Source organism: Mauremys mutica, chromosome 10, assembly GCF_020497125.1.
Source record: "Mauremys mutica isolate MM-2020 ecotype Southern chromosome 10, ASM2049712v1, whole genome shotgun sequence".
In the NCBI taxonomy this organism is placed as follows: Eukaryota; Metazoa; Chordata; order Testudines; family Geoemydidae; genus Mauremys; species Mauremys mutica.
Window position 1 is genome coordinate 43568201 of NC_059081.1, and position 21828 is coordinate 43590028.

The 21828-nt window shown below is 38.5% G+C and overlaps 1 protein-coding gene across 1 annotated transcript in view; it reads right to left on the reverse strand.

Annotated features, from left to right (window-relative positions):
* TTN (titin) overlaps window positions 1-21828 on the reverse strand; it is a 309757-nt gene that overhangs the window by 67052 nt on the left and 220877 nt on the right. Inside the window, exons 86-121 of the mRNA XM_045032840.1 lie at window positions 21575-21726; window positions 21289-21436; window positions 20994-21171; window positions 20770-20891; window positions 20384-20671; window positions 19994-20290; window positions 19701-19887; window positions 17984-18099; window positions 17589-17888; window positions 17036-17335; window positions 16837-16942; window positions 16462-16658; window positions 16053-16358; window positions 15677-15955; window positions 14519-14818; window positions 14116-14418; window positions 13631-14005; window positions 13237-13539; window positions 12100-12399; window positions 11712-12008; window positions 11317-11601; window positions 10928-11221; window positions 10099-10398; window positions 9682-9990; window positions 9398-9588; window positions 7970-8399; window positions 7074-7382; window positions 6499-6647; window positions 6377-6409; window positions 6160-6289; window positions 5765-6064; window positions 5359-5676; window positions 4950-5246; window positions 4539-4838; window positions 3649-3963; window positions 3369-3517 (exon numbers count right to left, since the gene is read on the reverse strand). Coding sequence (XP_044888775.1) covers window positions 3369-3517; window positions 3649-3963; window positions 4539-4838; window positions 4950-5246; window positions 5359-5676; window positions 5765-6064; window positions 6160-6289; window positions 6377-6409; window positions 6499-6647; window positions 7074-7382; window positions 7970-8399; window positions 9398-9588; window positions 9682-9990; window positions 10099-10398; window positions 10928-11221; window positions 11317-11601; window positions 11712-12008; window positions 12100-12399; window positions 13237-13539; window positions 13631-14005; window positions 14116-14418; window positions 14519-14818; window positions 15677-15955; window positions 16053-16358; window positions 16462-16658; window positions 16837-16942; window positions 17036-17335; window positions 17589-17888; window positions 17984-18099; window positions 19701-19887; window positions 19994-20290; window positions 20384-20671; window positions 20770-20891; window positions 20994-21171; window positions 21289-21436; window positions 21575-21726 — 8963 coding nt within the window. The remainder of the gene's footprint in view (window positions 1-3368; window positions 3518-3648; window positions 3964-4538; window positions 4839-4949; window positions 5247-5358; window positions 5677-5764; window positions 6065-6159; window positions 6290-6376; window positions 6410-6498; window positions 6648-7073; window positions 7383-7969; window positions 8400-9397; window positions 9589-9681; window positions 9991-10098; window positions 10399-10927; window positions 11222-11316; window positions 11602-11711; window positions 12009-12099; window positions 12400-13236; window positions 13540-13630; window positions 14006-14115; window positions 14419-14518; window positions 14819-15676; window positions 15956-16052; window positions 16359-16461; window positions 16659-16836; window positions 16943-17035; window positions 17336-17588; window positions 17889-17983; window positions 18100-19700; window positions 19888-19993; window positions 20291-20383; window positions 20672-20769; window positions 20892-20993; window positions 21172-21288; window positions 21437-21574; window positions 21727-21828) is intronic.

The window sequence follows — 21828 nt, forward strand, 5'->3', positions numbered from 1 at the left end:
GCACCAGCCGGTCCGCTGGGCTTATTAGTAAGATTGTTTTTTTGGAAACAGATTTTCAGCTGGGTTTAGCTGAGGCATAAGGTTTCTAACAGGCTGTGTTAGAAAAGGATTTTTTTCCTTCTTCTTTTCTTTTTTCTCCTTTTTTTCTTTCTGTCTGCTTAAAAACAGCTAGGAAAGAGGTGCAAGTTTTTCTAGGAGGCTTGTTAGAAAGGACCCCCACTGTGAGGTACTTAGCAAGTGCTAGAAACAGGACAAACCAGTTTTTTTGGTCTTCTCAGTATATCAGCAAACAGCAACTACACATTTGCAAATGAAAAGGTTTTGTTTCTTTTCTATTCAGTCTCTCGGGAATAGAAAGGGTTAGGAATTGGGGAAACCAATTCCCTGACTGCAAAGGGGTGTGGCCAGCACCAAAAAGCAACACCAGCAAGCCACACATAAAATTCACTGACTGCAGAGGGGTGTGGCCAGCACCAGAAGGCACTGATCCCCATCACAAGAAATTTCCCACCTACATGGCAGGTGAGGACACTAAGGCCTTCTTCAAAAAGGTTAAAAGGACCTGCCATGGGTACAGCATCCCTGAAGACCAGTACAAGGACTGGTCAGGAAAAAGGACTTTTGCTGTCTATTACAATTATTCCATCCCCATGCTACTGGGGGAAGACTTGGCCAACCATGTGCAGCTGGCCAAGAGTGGGGGAGTGGTCACCTGCGGCCAGGCCAAACAAGCAGGCACTCCCATCCCTGTTCCTGAGCCATCCACCAGGACCCTGTCTGTGTTACCAGAGACCCAGACAGAGGTGGTGAAACCGGATCTCATGCCAACAACTACAGCAGCCATAGTACATCCAGTTCCAGGACCGGAACTGGAAAAGCAACCAGCGGCAGAACCAGCGCCGGCACTGACCCTAGCGCTTGCAACTCCACCGCCAGGGGGCGCCAACGGGCCTAAACTGGCAGAAGCAGCAGACAACTCTACCCAAGAGGCTCAGCCAGAGCCTGATATATCACCTTGTGCACCAGCAGAGAGCGGTTCACAGTCAACGAAAACAACCTCATCACCTACATCGCTTCCAGAGGGACCAAGCCCAAGTCCACAGTCTAAGGAGGAACTGGTGTCTCCCGCCTCAAGGGAACAGTTCCAGACTGAGCAGGAAGCCGATGACAGCCTTAAGAAAGCTTGGGCGGCGGCACGCAGCAACCCACCGCCTCTCAGCTCTTCTACCCAATTCCAGTTTGTTGTAAAACAAGGACTTTTATATAAGGACATTCTTTCTGGTGGACACCAGGAAGGCCAGCATCCTCAAAGACAGTTGGTAGTTCCAACTAAGTACTGGGACAAGCTCTTAAGCTTGGGCCCTAACATCCCAGCGGGCATTCTGGGGTCAACAAAGCAAAAACAGGTTAAAAACATTCCTTCCACTGGGAGGGGATGGGCAAGAACCATGCCAAGTATGTCCGCTCAAATGCATACAAAGTGTTCTTCAGTGTCAAATATCTTGTTGTTTACATACTTAGTAGTATATGTAATAGTGCATGTGTTTTGTTTATCTGTTTATTTTACAGTTCTAGGAGGAAATCACCACCAGTAGTTCCCACTGTTGGCGATTTGGGGGGCGTGTCATAAACAGATAGTTAAGGGTTAAAGTCTGTTTTACCTGTAAAGGGTTAACATGTAGTACCTGGTAACCACCTGACCAAAGGACCAATCAGAGATAAGATTTTTTCAAATCTCTGTGGAGGGAAGCCTTTGTCTGGGTGAGAACTGTTTTTGAATCTAACAGAGGACAGTCATGTCTCCAAGTTCTCCTGGAGTAGTTTCTACTAATTAATAGTGAGTATTAATTAGAAAGGCAAATTAGTCTTATGATTTGATTTCTATATTTGCAGTTGTGTGTTTGCTAAAGGAAATGCTTTATTCCTGTTTGCTGATATTGCTTTTACTGAGAAAAGGGGGAGAGGGGATTCTCTCCAGAGATTGATAAGGTTATACCCTATGAGTGTCCAGCTTGGGCTCATAGAGATTCTGTATTTTTCTTTTTATTCTTTAATAAATTCTTTTCTTTTCTTTGGACTTGGTTAATTTCTTCCCTTGGGGAAATTCAGGGGAAGGGGAGGGGGAAGTGGGCTGCTTCCCTGTGTGTAGAGATTCAAGGCGTTTGAATCCAGGCATCTCTGTCTTCAGAGCAAGCTGGAGAGAGGGGGGAGGGGGAAGGTTCCTCCTCTGTGAATTGATCTGTGTTCCCAAGGGGGGAAACGGGGGTGTCCCGGCCCACGGAATTGACCGGGTGGTGGCAGCCGAAGGGGAGACCTACCCTAGGATTTTGGGGTGGGGGAAGACATGCGGGTCCTCACTTTGAAACCGCCCAGTTTCAAGTGAGGGTAGACTCCTGACAAACTGTCTGACATCCACAAGTACAGCAGGCTCTAAATGGAGCGGCACCAGCACTATTCAAATACAGGGAATGGGCATCTTCTCCACAGAGAAGTCATTCAGGACATCCCCGGTGCGTATGAGTGATAAGCGGATTGAAGGGAACATTGTGAGAGGAATATAGGGAAATGGAAATGCAGGAGAGTGACTTGGAGATCTACTATTATGCAGATTCATCAGTTTGAACAATTCCTCCAAGTAGGGCGTCATAAAGGAGCCATAGCAGTTACAACAGAATCCATGATCTGAGGCAGACAAATGGCTGCGTAGGGTTGCTGTACACCAAAATGCCAGTTTGGAGGTGAAAGGAGGAAAGGTGGGAAAAAAATCCCTTTCTCTTGCTCCTTTCTGGATCTCTTGTGCATAGCCTGTTTTTATGGATTTTATGTGCAGGTTGGGGCAGCATTTGGCTTATATCAAATGTGTGAAGAGGTGCAAAAGTAGGCAAACTGGACAAGTGGCATATATTTATGGCCAAATTGCTGGTTTGGAAACATTAACTTCTGTTCTGTATGCACCAGTGAGATTTTCAGTAATGTATTATTGAAAAGCAGTAGGAAAATGTGGAGGCATTGTTTGCAAAATAACTAGGAATAATTTATCCTTCTATTGGCTCCTTTACTTTTGTACCTAATATTCACTTTCACATGAACCTTCTGCTCCTTTATTGATAACTATAAACATACCTGTGTAGTTTAGAGAACCTGAGTTTAGGAAAATACTGAGGTATCTTAGACACCACAGTGTGGCAAATATTAACTTTTAAATTTGGCCACATATTTTAAAACTATGAAGATAATTATTGTACAAAGAAGACATGATAATGTATACCATATAGTTGGTGTAATGAGAATGTGTACAAATATACATTAGCAACAAATATTGTTTAAAGATAGAGGAAACCCAGATCCTATAATAGTATTTCACCTACCTTTTCCCATTCTTCCTTTCCTTCCTCTTTATATTCAACTATGTAACCAGTGATCTTAGAACCACCATCCTTTAATGGTGGAGCCCATTCCAGATCAACAGATGACTTTGTCCAGTCAGTAACTTTTGGAATAGGTGGACCAGGGGGGCCTGGAAAATAATACCATATCATTACACACACACACACACACACACACACATATATATATATTTATATATATATATTTTTTCTTCTCAATGGAACATTTTCAATTTGAAAAATATAAATTTAACATATTTACCAATAGGGTCTCTAGCAATTGCTGGGTCAGATGGCATGCTTGGTGGTCCAACACCAGCTGCATTAATAGCCAATACACGGAACTGATATTCTGAATTTTCAATAAGACCAGTTACTTTGTAAGAAACGCCTAGTGTCATAGGTTTGATGGGATCACGGTTAACCCTTGTCCATCTCTTTCCAGTGGTCTCTTTGCGCTCCAGCCAGTAACCTGTTACAGGAGAGCCTCCATCATATTCAGGTTCCTCCCAGTTGACAATCATTGAGTCATGTGTTATGCTGCTAACTGTTGGCTTGTCGCATGGTCCAGGAACACCTGGAAAAAAAGTTACACAAATTTTGTAACAAAATGTTAAAATATGAAATGTCTGTGCCTCATTTAATTGTCAAGGTTAACATTCACTTGCCTTCTGTGTACCTTTCTGTGGCCAGTGTGTGTAGGAAAATGTTTGTAATATAGTCTTCTTTTCTCAGACCTAGCATTCCCTCTCTGTTAGACCAGCAACTAAGAAGCTAACTCCCTTATTCTTTATTGTCTTTTTCCATAACTCAAGTTAGGAAAATAACTCTTCCATAATGGTAAGGTCAATATTACCCCAAATATAACTGTATGAGCCAGTCCAGTTTCAATAAAACCAAAGCTAGTTGTATTTTAAGATATAGCAAAGAAAAGAGACAAAACATTAAAATTTTAACCATTAACTATCTAACAGGATATCTATGGTAAAAATCTTTCAAACTATTCTAGAAATTTCAGATATGTGGGAGAGATAAAAGCAATTGGAATTTACAGCTTTGCATAATAGATGAGTTGATTCTTTAAGCTCTGCTTTGTCAAAGTCACTACAAAGCATGAGAACAACTAACATTTGAACACAATATCATACTTACTGAAAAGGTTTCTTGCTGTTTGTGGTTCACTATCAAGAGGCTCCCCAACGCCAAATTTATTTTGTGCCATGATGCGGAACACATATTCATGGCCTTCCAGCAATTTGGGCACGGTGAAGATGCATTCCTTCGGCTCCTTGGTAACAGGTACCCATGTTCTTCTATTAGCTTCCCTTTTTTCAATAACATAGTTTGTAATCTTAGAACCACCATCATCTTTAGGAGGAAGCCAAGACAAGGTCATCTGATCAGATGAAATGGATTCAAATTTAATAGGTCCCTCTGGTGGTCCAGGACGTCCTGAAAGTTAAATTTTAAGAATTATGAATGCATTATTAAAATACATTTAAAATAAAGTATCACATTCACAGAATCAATACATGCAATTGTACAAAAGCTCTTGATATTTACCAAGAACATTCAGCCTCATCTCCTTTGAAGCAGTTCCCAGATTATTTACAGCAGTTAAAGTGTATAAGCCTGTATCTCTTCTGCGAGACTGTTGGATTAATAAGGTGCAAGTATCTTCGCTCACAACCTTATTGACATGTTGATCATATAGTACTGGTGTTTTGTCATCAGGTTTCTTTGGAGTAGCTTTAAACCACGTTAATGTGGGGAATGGTACACCCTTTATCTTGGCTACAATGTTAATATCTGTTCCCTCCTCAACCTCCATAAATTCTTTGAGTTCAATTGATGGTGGACCTAGTATGAAACACAAAAACCATAAATTACCATTAAAAGGGATACAAAAGCAGATATACTTTTAAAATAGTATAATGAAATGTTCTGTTTTCCAGCATTGTTCAGTACTTACATGTTTGGTCTTTGACAACAATTGGGCCAACTGTAGCAGATGGTCTGCTGGGACCTGCTTCATTTACAGCTTTGACCCTGAATTCATATTCTTCACCTTCTTTCAGGTCCTCAACAGTAAACTTTGTTTCCTCTACATCACGTCTATTGCACTGTTTCCAAGACTCTTTTCCTTCCCCAGTACGATCCCAGCGAAGACACTCAATATTATAATGTGTAACAGGGGCACCACCATCATTCTTTGGAGGTTTCCATGTCAAGCTAACAGTGTTTTTAGTTACAAGACCAATCTTGAGTTTGATAGGTGGATCAGGAGGTTCTTTAAAAATCAAATAAAAATTGGAATCAACCAACATTATAGTAGCATTTGGTTATCAAAGGAGATGTTCCACTTTGATTTAACTTACGGATTGGATCCCTGGCTGTGGTCCGTTGGATTGTATCTGCAGGCGGCCCAATACCAAAACGGTTTTCTGCACGTACACGGAAGAAATATTGTTGCCCAGCTATGAGATCAGGTACAACGAAGGAAGTGCTTCCACAATCTGGATTAACTTTTGTCCAGGCCTTCCCTTCAACAGTCCTCTTCTCTATAACATAGCCTTTGATTCTGTCTCCACCATCATTGTCTGGCATCTTCCATGAAAGTTTGCAACTACATCTTGTTATATCACTCACTTTCAGGTCTTTTGGTGGCCCTGGCACATCTGTTAGTATAAAAGTACAACAGAAGCAGTTTTAGATAAATACCTAGAAAACATGAAAAATGCTATATGAATACTACAACACATATATGACGTACCAAGCACGTTAACTCTAACATTTACAGTTTTCTGCCCTGCTTTATTCTTTGCTGTAATACTGTATCTTCCAGAATGGCCTCTATTACATTCTGGGATAGTAATTACTGAAGTAGTATCAGTTACTTCCAGCTGCAAATAAAAAGAGATATATATTGATTATAAATAATTACAACATGAAGAATTTAGCAATATAGAAACAATTTTTTTTTACATTACCTGAGCATCTTCAGGTATATTATTGACTCCTTCCTATAAATAAAGAAGAAAAAGTAAACATAACAGCGATTTCTTTAAATAGTTAGCAACAGATTTAGAAAGTAATCAGATCTTTTAATAACCTTTATTGCCTTCTTGGCTTCTCCTTCAAATTCCCAAGATGTTTTTGGAACTGGACGCCCCTTTATAATGGCTGGTATTTTAATTGTTGTACCAGAACGAACAGAGAGAAAATCTTGTGCTCCAATATCAATAAAAACTTCTGGTTCCTCTGCAAAAAGATTTACAAATATAATTGTTAGATGAGTTATTGAAATTAAAATTCAGCCAGCTATGGACTAACACCTCATGATACATTCCAAAGCATGCACAGTATACATCAGAAGACCCCCCCAATACTCTGTGTGGCACTTGTTGCTGTTACTTTTTCATTGGGCACAACGTGCCCTTTATGTCTGGTTGTAACACTTCTCAGATTTCTGCTTGATCATATACTATTCATGGTCACCAGGTCACTTTCTTAGATTTACAGCTTCTTTGTTGATATTCTTATATAATTCTGTGTACTGAGCTAGGTCTACCATGGTGGGTCCTGCTGTTTGAACTGAGTCTTTACCCCTCTTTGTCTCCAAATGCACATGCACAGCAAAGGGTAGGATTTATCTCTAAATATCTAAATTAATTCCAAGACTCTTACCTAGAATTTCCTTGACAGGTATTTCTGATGTTGGAAGACTTGGTTCAGATTCCCCAGCAGCATTTACAGCTTTCACTCTAAATCTGTACTTTCTAAGTTCTTTCAAGCTGGGTACAACACATTTGCAAGTAGGAAATAGTTTGTCTGGTTCATTCACCTTCTTCCAGTCAGTACTACCTTCTTCTTGCATTTCAACAATGTATCCTTTTATAGGACTGCCACCATCTTTTTGTGGAGGTTTCCATTTAAGAGATATAGTGGATTTGGTTCTATCTGTGACCTCTGGGCATGATGGCGCACCAGGTACAACTTGTAAGAAAATGCAAAAATTTTTGGCTGGGAGTTAGTGTCTATGTATTTTCAGATTTATATTTTAAAATGCTATAATGTCAGCAAAAGTATTTTTCTATACATTTGTCAAAAAGAATGGCAGTAAAAATTGAGAATACTGCAAATATGTATATTTACAAACATGTTATGTATATGATATATACCATATGTGAAATTGTTATACGTTTTGTATATTTACAACACATATAACAATTCTACATACACAAAGCAAAGAATATAAACATTATTCTACTGTAATAATATTTAACAAAGAAAAATAAATCACTGATTCTGAACTCATTTACACCAGCTTAAACAGGAGTATTCCATTGAAGTCATTGGAGTTAAACTGATTTAAAAGTATGGCAAGTGAGATCAAAATTAATTATCTGAACTAAAATAAAAATAATTAATAGTTAATCAGAAAATCATTACACTGACAGCAGAATAGCATTACAAACATTTCATCAGTCTAGTCTCATTGAATTCAACATCAAAAAGGGTTGCAGAATGTAGTTTTTATGTATTATAACCTTTAAAGCAACTCATAAAAACTGTATGCTTACATATAGGATCTGCTGCTAAAGCGGGATCTGATGGTTCACTGGGAGGGCCAATTCCAGCAATATTTACAGCCATGGCTCTAAACTGGTATTCAACGCCTTCAATTAACCGCAAGACATTAAATTCCAGCCCTTTCATTACTGGCTTGGTTACTGGAGCTCTGTTAACACGTGACCAATAGACGCCTCCGACTTCTCTCTTCTCCAACCAATACCCAGTGATTGGGGCTCCACCATTGTCCAAAGGAGGCTCCCAAGTCACCAGCATTGATGACCTAGTGCGATCTAAAACTTTTGGTTTTCCAGGAGGTCCAGGAAGGCCATACGGATCCTTAATGACCACTTTCTCTGAGAGGCACTCATCACTTGTCCCATATTTGTTTACTGCCCTGACTCTAAACTGGTATTCACCATTTGTTGCAAGTTTCCACACCTGAAAAACAGGATTTAAATTAATAAATGACTGTTTCCAAAATAAGCATATATTAAATTTTCCCGCTTTTGACGCTGTTTAATTAAACTCTTCCTTAGTTATCCCAATGAATGGCTACATGTAGCTCTATATGCTGCACCATAGAGACTCGTATATCATGCACACAGAGCCAAGAGTGAATGAGAATGTCATAATGCCCTTGGTCTTTGGGGTAGGTGCAGACATCAACACACTTATTTGTTCCTACCATTTGGGCTGTTTGCCCTTTCAGCAACAGGGCAATATGCTGGAGGGAAGCTGGAGGGTAGTGCTACAAAGAGGTACAGCAGCAGGTCAGAACAGCAGGGTAAGCAAAAAACCTAACAAAATTGACCAAAATACCAAGTGGTCACATACTTTTGTCAGTGTCTTAAGTTAGTGAGAATTACTGTGACATATGACGTATGATTAAGTTTTAATGGAGGGTGAGAATGAATCCTCACTGAGATGCTTATAACAATCCAAAAGCAAAATTGGAAAAACAATTAATAAAAAAACCACTGGACTTAAAATGTCTGTATAGTGATTTTTTTCAAAATGACGTAACTTGTCAGCTACTGTATCTTTACTGGGTGGTATAAAATTGTGATCACCTTTACTCTCTAAATACAAAATTATATTTCAGATATAAATTAACCTAAAAGACACAAAAGGGATATGTCTTCTTAACGCATATATTAATTTCTTTATAAAATAAATGACATAACTGAATATATTATTTTCTTTTTGGGATTTAAGGAAAATACAGATATACACAATGGCAATAGTGATTATCTAGAAATTCTGGTCATGGGCAGTGTACCACCAGCTCAGATAACTATGTGTTCTGTAATTTTTCATTGTATTGATAATTCATTTTATTTTGGTATTGTACACATGTTGTTTTTATTATTTAAGCATGTTGAATTACATAATAAAGACACTTCGTAAAATACAGAAAAGTTTTGAGATAACTTTACCCCAAATCGTCTGTCAACCACTGTGCTGGAAACCTCCTCCCATTCAGATTTCTTCCTACTGGCATCACGTTTTTCAATAATGTAATGAGTAATTTCACTGCCACCATTATCAAGGGGGGCATCCCAGGTCAAATAGCATGATTCTGCTTTAATGTCAGAAACTGCAAGATTTCTTGGTGGAGAAGGACGATCTAAATAAAAGCAATACAATATCATATTATGTTATGGAAAAGGAAAAAACATATTTGCTTTTGTCATTTCATTAAAATAAATCAGATACTTACCATACACTTCAACATAAGCATTGCGATATGCTGTGCCGAGACGATTAGTAGCTGTGACTGTGTAAGTGCCTTTATCGCCCCTAAGTGCAGCAGGCATACTAAGTTCAGTTTTTGCTTCAGATCTAGATATTTCTTGTTTGGTTATCTTAAGTGCATCTGATGGTTTGTCAATTACAACTTCATTTTTGGCCCATTCAATCTTTGGCATTGGTAGACCTGTCACATCAGCGGGAATATTAACTGCCTCTCCTGCCCTCACTTTGATAGTATCTCCTCTGATGGCCAGACGTAATGTGACAGTTGGAGGTACTGTAAAACAAAACAAAAATAAAAGAATGAAGGCAGTAACAAAAAGCAAATAAACTAGTTAATAGAGTTTTGAAGGCAGTTGTACATGTTTCTAATAAACAGGTGTACCTTCATCATCTTGTATAACTACGTTAAGTGGTAGTGATGGTTCACTTTCACCAATAGCATTGACTGCTTTGACACGGAATTCATACATATGAAGCTCATCAAGATTTTCTACAAGAAGAGATGTAGTTGGACAGAGTTGCTGGTTAACTCTTTCGAACACATTTGAGTCATGTCTTCTCTTATCAACGATGTATCCTATGACAGGACTGCCACCATCATTACGGGGAGGCTTCCAGTCAAGTGTAATGGTTGATTTTGTCCTGTCTGTGTACATGAACCTTTCAGGTGCTGTTGGAGGACCTATTATCAGAAGTAATTCACAATGAAGAATATAAGTCATATACTTAAAGTTTTGTTTCATTTCTTATCCCATTAAATAAAATAGAGCTGACATTTTTAAAGCAGCATCTTTCATATGCAAGGTATCCAAATTATTATAATGTAGTGTGAAGTTTCTCTGATAGTGAAGTGACTATGTAGGCAACAGGGCAACAATTAGTGTCTCAACAATAGTTTAAACACAGTCTTTGACAATGAAAGCTGTCTGTTTGAAAGAAGGAGGGACAAAGTGATTATCTCCTACTCCTTTTCAGAAATGGTCATGGTAATTATACATAAGTGAGAGATCTAATTTCAACAATTACTCTGCTAAAGGTCTGAAGCCTTAACTCTGTAGCAGAGAAGTATGAACATTAAAAAAACCATTAATATGTCTATGTACATTGACTATACAGTGTGTCGTCTTCTCAGCATTTATGAAATAACTGTGCAGTGATCTAGATCTCCCTATATTTAATAATTTACATAAGCACACAAATAGTTATTTTACCTAATGGGTCAACTGCAAGAATTGGTCCTATGTCAACAGGTGGACCACAGCCAAACTTATTCTTGGCAATAACACGAAACATATATTCCTGTCCTTCAACGAGACCTGTAATATCACACTTAGATCTCTCAGTGTCTATACACTGTCTCCAAGTATGCATTTTGGCATCTTTGCGTTCAATAAGAAAGCCAGTGATATCACTTCCTCCATCATCTTCAGGATCGGACCAGTTAAGCAGACACATCTTTCTGTTCACAACCACAGGTTTTAGGTCAAGCACTGGCCCAGGAACATCTGAAAAAGAAAACATGTTGCATAAGAAAAAAACAAAGATTTCTTGTATCTAGGTACACTTAACAATTGGTTTCATAGCATGTAATATTTCTTACCAAAAACTTCTACTCTGGTTGCTGCAAATTTGGAACCACTCTCATTGGTTGCAGTAATCACATATCTTCCATGGTCTTTTCTCAATGCATTCTGAATAGTTAGCTCAGATTTGGTGCCAACATTTTCAATAACAACCCTTTCTTTGTCTAATTCACCTTCCTCCACAGTCCACACAATTGTAGGTGTAGGGCGCCCAGTTACAGTAGCAGGAATTTTAAGAGTTTTCCCAGCCATTATCTGAATGCCTGCTTTGACAGAAACATCCAATTCGACATGAGGTGGCTCTGCAGAAAAATAGGAATAGTGCATTAGTTTAAGGGAGATAGAAGAGTCTTACATGCCATACTGGCTACTATATGTTAAATGACATTTGACATTTGCACAACAACAGTACCTTGAGGTTCTGAAACTGTTATAGGTTCAGTTTCACCAGGTGGTCCTTCCCCAGCTGCATTAACAGCGGTAACCCGGAGTTTATAGTCAGCACCTTCTCTAATTTCTTTAACAGTGTATTTTCTAATCTTAATGGATTTCTCTGTGCAGCGTGACCATTCATTTATGCCCACCAATTGTTTGTAAATGAAATAACCAATGATATCACCACCACCGTTGAATGCTGGAGGTTCCCATTCTAGTTCAATAGCAGTTGAGCTTGTATCAACAACTCTTGGAATTGGTGGACCAGGTGGCACTAAAAAAATAAAAAAGTGTAAATCAAAATTCATGGATACTTAACCTACTCTTGTCAGCCTCCAAGTATTATCTTCTATTAAAATGCTTACATATTGGGTCCTGAGCAGTTTTTGGATCTGAAGGTGGACTAAATTTGCCAGGGCCAGCTGCATTTTCAGCACACACTCTAAAGATATAGGTAAGTCCTTCCAAAAGCCCATCGGCTCTTATTTCTAGGGTGTTCAGGAGGTTTCTGTTGACACGAGCCCAGTGAGTACTATTGATTTCACGTTTTTCAATCCAATAACCCAAGATGGGGCTACCGTTGTCTTTTGGTTCATTCCATTTAACCAACATACTATTACTGGTAACATCCTCCACTTCAGGCTTATCAGGTGCATCTGGTGGACCTAAAAAAATTAAAAAGAAAGAGAAAAATGCAATTTTGGCACCTATGATATCTTATCCAGACCTCAAATTTAATTTTATTTATGTAGTGAGGCATTATGGCCTAGTGGACTAAGCATGGGGACAAGAGTAAAGAAATGACCTGTTCTAACTGCAGCTCTATCATTTTCTTACAGTGTGATTTTGGACAAGTCAGTTAAACTTACTGCGGTTTAGTTTACCAATCTGTAAAACAGAGATAATAATGTAGATCTCCTTCACATGGGCCATGATAAACTTATTAAAGTGAAAAGTACTATATAAAGAGTGTATTGTAATACATTTGGCCTTTGTCATTATCTTCAAGGTACTCAGTGGTTGGGCCCAAGATATCTAAACACTCGGATAAAGGCTGTGGTCAACAACTCCTCTGGCACAATGGGACTTTCCAACATAAGGATAAAGCTTGTCTGTGCTGGAGACAGAGTCCTCTGAGGGACTCATTTGAGATTGTAGTATGAACCCCTGCAGGAACTAAGGGCCAATACAAACCTCACGACCTTCTGCTCCAAGCAGAAGGTGCAATTCTTCAATATTGTATTTTCTTACATAAACATACAGTAGCATGTACATTTAAAAAACCGAACCCAAAAAAACACCCTGCCAAAACAAAACACTATACTGCACATACAATTTCTCCCCTAACAGGGGGACAAGATAAAAAAATGAACCACATGTGACAAATGCTAGTTACACTTCTGGAATGCATTCAGATACTAGTGATGCAGATGGTATAAAAAACCTATATAGAATAGAATTTCTTCAAAAGTATTGTGTTTAAATATCAACATACAACTTACTGAATGGATCTTTGGCTACCAGTGGTTTGGAAACACATGGTGGTCCAGGTCCTAACCTATTTTCAGCTGTTACACGGAAGAGATATTCCTTTCCTTCAATCAGTTTTAGCACGTGGTATTTGCAATGCCTGAGTGTTGAAGTGACAGTAACCCAGCCTATTTCAGCTTTTGAGTTGTCTTTCTTTTCCAGGACATAGTTCAGGATTTCACTTCCACCATCATCAAGAGGAGGCTCCCACTTGCAGACAACAGAATGTTTTCTAACATCTTCAAATGTAAAGTTGATAGGAGGTCCAGGCGTATCTATTTTTTAAAACACCAGCAAAAAATTATTAGTATTCTCTGGTGAGCATCTGCTCTGAAATTTTAAACAATGAGGTGTTTAAGCACATACCTAATACGTTTACTTCACATGAGGCTTTTGCAACACCATGATCATTTTCAACTCTGATTGTAAATGTGCCATGGTCAGTTCTCAGTGAGTCACGAACGGCTAACAAGGACTCTCCAGGTTTGTGATTGTCAATATTCAAACGTTCTGGCAGTGAAAGATAGAATGGCTCCTCTTCTTCAACTTCACCCTTCCTTCTCCTAGTAAACTTTGTTACTCTCTTTTTTATTTCCTGTGGCCTAATAGTTTCATCATTCCTTAACCATGTAATAGATGGGTACGGTGCTCCGGAAATATGTGCTTCCAGTGCAATTTCATCACCTCGCCTCACCTCAAGGCCAGCCTGCAGATTAGCACTAAGGAAGACTTTTGGAGCCTCTGTAATAATAAGAAATGTATTTTAAGTTGCATTTAGAAATGAAGTTAAAAGTAGTATTTTTCAGTAGGTTTAAGAATTCATGGTAGTAAGAAAAATAAGCAAATCATACCAATGGGATCAACAGCTTTCACTAATGGAGTGATATGAGAAGGTTCACTGACACCTGCAGCATTCTCTGCACGTGCACGGAACTGGTATTCCTTGCCCTCCTCAAGATCTTTTACTGTGTAGGTCAAAACAGGTACCAAAAATTCATTGCACCTTTCCCACTTGTCTTGACCCTTAGCAATCTTTTCTAAGATATAGCCCATAATCTTGCATCCTCCATCATACAAAGGTGGCTTCCATGTAAGCGTTACTGACTTTGATGTTGGATTATAAATCTCAAGATCAACAGGTGGATCTGGACGCTCTGTAGAATTGTAATAAAAATAGAATTTAAACAAATAGAAGATATAGAGAAATTATTTTAAAATCAATCTGGTTTATTATCCATTGATATAAAAACTTACGCTTTGGATCTTCAGCAATGACTGGGTTCCTTAATTCAATGTATTCACCTCCTCCAATTTTATTGACAGCCTTAACACGGAAGTAATATTCACCATTTGGTATAAGATCCTTGACATTCCATGAGAGTTTGTTCTCACCAGACATCACTGGAATATATGTTCTCCGACCAGCTTCTCTACGTTCCAGGACATAATGTAAGATGGGAGTGCCACCATCATACTCTGGAGGTTCCCAGGCTATCTTGCATGAATTTTTAGTCACTTCACTTGCTTTAATGTTTTTGCACTGTCCAGGCAGACCTGTTTCAAATAATAATTTTTATATAATTACCCTAACAACAACATGAAGAAACTAGGAAACTGCTTTAGTACAAATGTGAAATTACATTATATTTTTTACTTCTGTTTTGCACAAAGCAGACAAAAAGAACAAATATTGGTTGCACAACATAGACATGAATTTACATTTCCTTATGGCAGTAGACATGAAAGATTCATATAACCTGTTGACTTAGTTTATTTGTTTTATTCTCCATACTAATTGGCTTATTAAGGGATTACAGATCTATTAAAGTGTCAAAATTGACCTATATTTGGGATTTTATGCCTAATTAATATTTTAAATATAAATAGTTCGCAATACTGTATAGTTATAGTGCATAATTATATTATTTTAGAATGGGTATAAAGGTGAGTTTCTGTGCTATGCCTCTGACAGACACAGCATGCAACTTGTAGCCCAGGGCAATGGGGGCTATGATGACTTTAAATCACCTTTGTATCCTCCAGCTCCAGGGCTATTCTGGGGAGTGGGAGGCCACTGGTGCAAGTCAACAGCCTTGGGGGCATGATTAAGTTTTGGCAATGTCAGTGAGCTTCCTTAGGGGCCAAAGTGCCACCTAGAGTCTCTGCAGTGTTCTGTGCTAGGGGCCCCAATATACACTTCCCTCCATCAAATCCTTCCCCTGGGTTGCCTCTTATACCATGGCTCACAATGGGTTCTTGAGATGTAACCTTATATTTGTCTCCTGAGTGCCTGCACCAGGGGAATCCTCCTTGGCCAGATATGGGACTTTCATTGTGATTTTATGTCATCAATGGCCCAAAACGGGTGAGCATCTCAGCCAAAGAGTTTATCGTCAAAAAAAGTTTAGTTACCTATGACTTTGACGTTGACTGAGCCAGTTGTTGAGCCCAGTTTGTTCTCCAGGGTGATAGTGTAAACACCTGCATCAGCATGAACACTGTTTGTGACTTCAAGCAATGCAGATGTGTAATTGCTCTTCATTGTTGTTCTGTCCCCTGCTTTAACCTCCTTGCCACCTTTATGCCATGTAATGGTTGGTGATGGAACAGCTCGAAAGGGTACAGGGATACTTAACTTCTCTCCTTCAATAACAACAATGTCTTGAGTCTTTAGGTCAATAGTGGGATTGCCTGTAAAAGTAAGAGTATATTATTAAAAAGCTTCAAAATGCCCAAATCCTTTTGCATTTATAAATTACAATCCTTTTAAAAAGAAATATATTCTTACAGTCTGGATCTTTAACAACAACATTTTCTGAGATGTCTGATGGATCACTAGCTCCAATAGCATTGACAGCTCTGACTCTCAGCACATACTCCTTGTCAGGAACAATGCCCTCTTCCACTTTGTATTTCAAGTCTTTTACTGGACGAGAATTGATTCGCATCCATTTTTCTGTTCCTGCTTCACACAGCTCAACATTGTATCCAATAATAGGACTACCACCATTTTTCTCTGGTGGTTTCCATGCAATGGAAATGTGCTTTCTGCTTGCATCTGTCACGTGTAAATCGAGAGGAGGTGATGGAGGGCCTACAAAAATGCAAAAGAATTACAGTACTTTTTGCAATATCAGTCCATCAATATAGTATTTTGACCCCATATTTCATACTTTAATTATTACATTATGACTTACTTGTTGGGTCTTCAATAGCAAGGAGGTCAGTTGGTTCACTTGGATGACCACAACCAGCTTCATTTTCTGCACGAACCTGGAACTGTACCTCTGTACCTTCAATAACATCAGTCACTCTGAAATGACAGTCAGGTCCAGCTGTCTTGCCAGCTTTCACCCAGCGTGTGCCTAATTTTTCTTTCTTTTCAATAACATATCTATATAAATAAGAAAAGATACCGTTAGATGTATGGAATCATAGGACAAGCACAATTTCGTACTAATTGAAAATAGGTAAAGAGATATTAAAACAAAAACAAATAAAAAAAGCATATCTGTATATCTACACATCACCAAGCATACAGCTAATGCTATACAAATCTGTAATCATCTTACCTTTGAATTGGTCTGCCACCGTCATTTTTAGGTGGTTCCCATTTTAGGTCAACATGTCTCTTTGTCACTTCAACTACTGCAAGAGCATATGGTGGCCCAGGAGTAGCTAAAAACAAAATATCTGTATTAGGAGAAAAGGAGTCCAAAAATGATGTCTTTGTATATACTAACTTCTAAACATGCAAATGTGAAAACTTACTGAAGGTGTCTTTAGCAAGAACTGAATCTTCAATTTCACAATAGTCACTCTGCCCAACGGCATTTTCGGCAGCCACGCGGAACACATAGAGAGAGCCTTCAGTGAGTGGGGTCACTGTGTATTTGGTGTCTTTTACTGTTGTATCAACTGTTTGCCAGCCTTTCCGTCTCACATCTCTCTTTTCAACAATGTAGTTGGTAATTGGGGAGCCCCCATCTTTTTCTGGTACCGTCCATTTAAGATCCGCAGTGTTCTTAGTAATGTTAATAACCTCAAGCCATCGAGGTGGTGAAGGAGGGTCTGTAAAAATAGTAAAACAAAGGAAAATGGTTTTATCTGTTTATCCTATCAGATGCATAGAAGACAGAGAATAATGTGGGGCTTATTAAAAGGTAACATTTTTACAGTGGATGCAGAATAGAGTTCAATATTTTATAAGTTTACAAAAGTTTACTTGTTGGCTAAACAATCAGGCACGATTTAGACTGTTTTAGTGTATATTTTACAACTGTAAAATATGTATTTTTCATAATATATTTTAAATGCTACTCACGCAGTCTCTCTTTGCATAGCACAGGGTCACTGGGCTCACTAGGTTCGCTCTCCCCGGCCTTGTTCACAGCTCTTACGCGGAATGAGTATTCTTGTTTTTCCATAAGCCCCTTGAGGAAATGTTCAGTCAAGGGAACGCCCTCAGCCACTCTTACCCACTCATCTGTTCCGGTTTTTAGTAGCTCAATGACATAAGACTCAATCTTTGCACCTCCATCATGCTCTGGCTTTGTCCACTGCAGGAATAATGATGTTTTGGCAACATCTTTCACAGTTGGCTTGCCAGGGGGCCATGGAGGATCTAGACACAAATTAAATAATAATTTAGACTTTAGAACAAATTATTTCCTTGGTTTTATGTTAAATTAAATTGTGAAAGAAATGTATTCATAATACCAATAGGATCCTTCACTAGGATTGGCTCTGTCTCCTTGCTTGGTTTTCCAGGTCCTGCAAGATTCTCTGCCAAGACACGGAACTTGTACTTCTTCTTGTTGGTAAGACCTTTAACTCTGTTAATTGGGAATAAAATGTATATTTAGTAATAAAGCCAAACCCACACATTTATGCATGCTTAGCATTGTGTTTAAGTCATTATACTGCTACCTATGTTAAAAAACCTCAAATTCCTATCTACTACTAAATATGTTATATTAAATGGTATTGATTAAAGATACTAAATGGTATACTGACAATAGAATCACAGACATGTAGGACTGAAAGGGACCTTGAGAGGCATCAAGTCTAGTCCCCTGTGCTGAGGCAGGACCAAGTAAACCTAGACCATCCCTGACAGGTGTTTATCCAACCTGCTCTTATAAACCTCCAATGATGGGGATTCCACAACCTCCCTTGGAAGCCTATTCCAGAGTTTAACTATCCTTATAGTTAGAAAGTTTTTCCTAATATCTAACTTAAATCTCCCTTGCTGCAGATTAAATCCATTACTACTTGTCTTACCTTCAATGGACACAGAGAAAAATTGATCCTGGTCAAATTTATAGTATCCCTTAATATATTTGAAGACTGTCTGGTTTCCCCCACCCCCCCAGTCTTCTTTTCTCAGGACTAAACATGCCCAGTTTTTTTAACCTTTCCTTATAGGTCAGGTTTTCTAAATCTTTTATCATTTTTGTTGCTCTCCTCTGGACTCTTTCCAATTCATCTACATCTTTCCTAAAATGTGGCACCCAGAACTGGTCACAGTACTCTGGCTGAGGCCTCACTAGGGCCGAGTAGAGTGGGACAATTCCCTCCTGTGTCTTAGATACGACATTCCTTTTAATATCCCTGGAATTATATTAGCCTTTTTCGCAGATGCATCATACTGTTGAGTCATATTCAACTTGTGATCCACTATAATCCCCAGATCCTTTTCAGCAGTGCTATCACCTAGCCAGTTATTCCCCAATTTGTAGTTGTGCATTTGATTTTTCCTTCCTAAGTGTGGTACTGTACACTGTCTTTATTAAACTTCATCTTGTTGAATTCAGATCAATTCTCTAATTTGTCAAGGTCATTTTGAATTCTAATCCTGTCCTTCAAAGTACTTGCAAGCCCCCCAGCTTTGTGTCATCTGTGAATTTTATAAGCATACTTTCCACTCCATTATACAAGTCACTAATGAAAATACTGAATAATACCAGACCCAGGACTGGCCCCTGCAGAACCCCACTAATTTTGTCCCTACATGCTTGTGCTATTCTTCTGTACTCCTCCTTAGCAACAGCAGAATGTTATACTGCCATATAGAAGACTAATGTTGGAGATCTGCCAAATGTTTTTTGGAACATTGGATTGGAAGAGTGTTAGCTACATACAAGTGTTGACAAAATGCCTGTGTGACTTAATGCATGGAACGGCAACGGCACCAACTTTGAGAATACTCTTTGGCAATCACAGAGTGTGTCCGGGGATGCAGCAGAAAAAGTTGCTATTCCATTCAGGGGGAAAGGAAAAAGAATATAAGACTCCTAGTCTTCCATAAAGAAATTGTTGATTAAAATTAGATATTGAAAGAGAAAGCATGCCATCTGCCATTAGCTTGTTCTATGTTTAGAACAGCAAAAAAGAGAATAAGAAAATGATATGATATATGTTGAAAAGGTCATACTTGAATGCTGTATCTGTCACTGGTATCTTATTGCATCTTATCCATTTATCGTGATCAGGATCATATCTCTCAACCCAATAACCAGTGATTGGACTGCCACCATCTTCATCTGGTTCAGACCATGTTAATGTCACAGAATCTTTAGTGACTTCAGAAGGTGTGACACCTGTTGGAGGCCCTGGTGGATCTGTACAAATTCATAAATATAAATGTAAATATACACACACATTTGTATATTTATACCTTTTTTGTAAAAGTACACAGTAAACTGAGCATCAAATTAATTAGCTTACCAAAGGAATATTTAGCAATGATGGGGCTGTGTTGAACTGGCTCCCCAACACCATACATGTTTTCAGCACTGACTCGGAAGATATATTCTTTATGAGGGGTTAAGTTCATCGCTTTGAAGTTTGTTCCCTTAATAGTCGATGACATCTTGTGCCATACTTCACTGTCTGTAGCTCTTCTCTCAACAACATAGTTTGTGATTTTAGATCCACCATCATCTCGAGGAGGATTCCATGTCAGGAAGCAGGATTCATTTGTAATATCCGATATATCAAATGCAGCTGGGGGACCTGGCTTATCTATAGATGACATAGATGAATATTAAATTCTGATGCTTATATGGTTGGCTATATTTATGTTGATTTAAAATAAATATAATAAATATAATATACCTAAAACATTGACTTCAACAACGGCAGTAGCACGCCCACTGGAATTTACAGCTTCAATAATATAGGTACCACTGTCACTTCTCTTGCTGTCTGTAATAGTGACGCTGGAATGGTCAGGTTTGGTTTCAATCGTAATTCTATCGTCGGGTTTCAGGATTTTATCAGCCTTGGTCCAAGTAATCCGAGGCTCAGGCCTTCCTTTTATTGTAGCTGGTAGCTCAATTTTAGTTCCAGCTTTTACAGTCAGTCCAGCTAGAAGTTTCACATCTAGGAAAATTTCTGGGGCCTCTGATTTACGAGAAAATTAAAACATTGTTACAAAAACAGTGTTATGAAGAATGTTAGAAAGAATACAATGGATTTAATTCATTCATTTAAATAATTACCCTTTGTATCCACGGCCTGGATCTCATCTGTTGGCTTGCTTGGTTTGCTTGCTCCATGTTTATTCAAAGCCTTAACCCGGTATGAGTACCATTCACCTTCTTTAAGTTTTGGTACTTCCATTCTGTTAATTATAACACAATTCAGATATTTAAAATGGCAAGAATCAAATATTTTATTTAATTAAAATGACATTCCTTCTGATTTTAGTGCTTAAAATGCTTACTTTGTTTCAGCAACAGGTTCGCCACAGGGCTCCCACTTATCAGTACCACGTTGGCATTTTTCTACCAGATAACCCTTGATGCGTGAACCACCATCATACTTGGGTGGATCCCATGTTAAGAAGATGCTTTTAGATGTTGGATCTCTCCATTTAACATTCTCTGGTGGATCAGGCACCGCTATAAAAATGAGAGATATAGAGGATCTTAGAAACCAATCTAAGACACAGATTTTTTCCAAAAGTTATATAAAAGCAAAAGCAGTAACATAATAGAAACATAAAGATGAATACTTACTTGTTGGTGCTGACATATTTACAGGTTCATCAATATATGCAGGCTCTCCTGGTCCACATTTGTTGCGTGCTGAAACTCTAAACAAATATTCTTTTCCTTGGATGAGGTCAGGTACAGTGAACTCTTGGTCAACAACATAATCCAGAACCTGAGAAAAAGAAATGTTCTAATTTATTTCTAGAATTCCTTCCAAAAGCAGCAAATGACCAAACTTCTGTGGTACGAACAGAAACAATATAGGAAGTGACAACTAACTGTAATCACAAAAACAAAACAAAAAACTTACTTTGGTCCATGTTTTCCGGCTTATATCACGTTTTTCAATAAGATAGCCAGTCACTGGACTTCCTCCATCATTTTCTGGTGCTTCCCATGTCAATTGCACTGTGTTCCTGCTCATGTCTATGACTTTTAGTTCTCTTGGTGCACTTGGGCGAGCTGGAAGTGACACATATTGCATTAATTTGTCTTTCCATCAATAGTTTACCATATTTTCTATTCCATCTATTTATTAAAAGACTTGGACTACTTAGACACTCT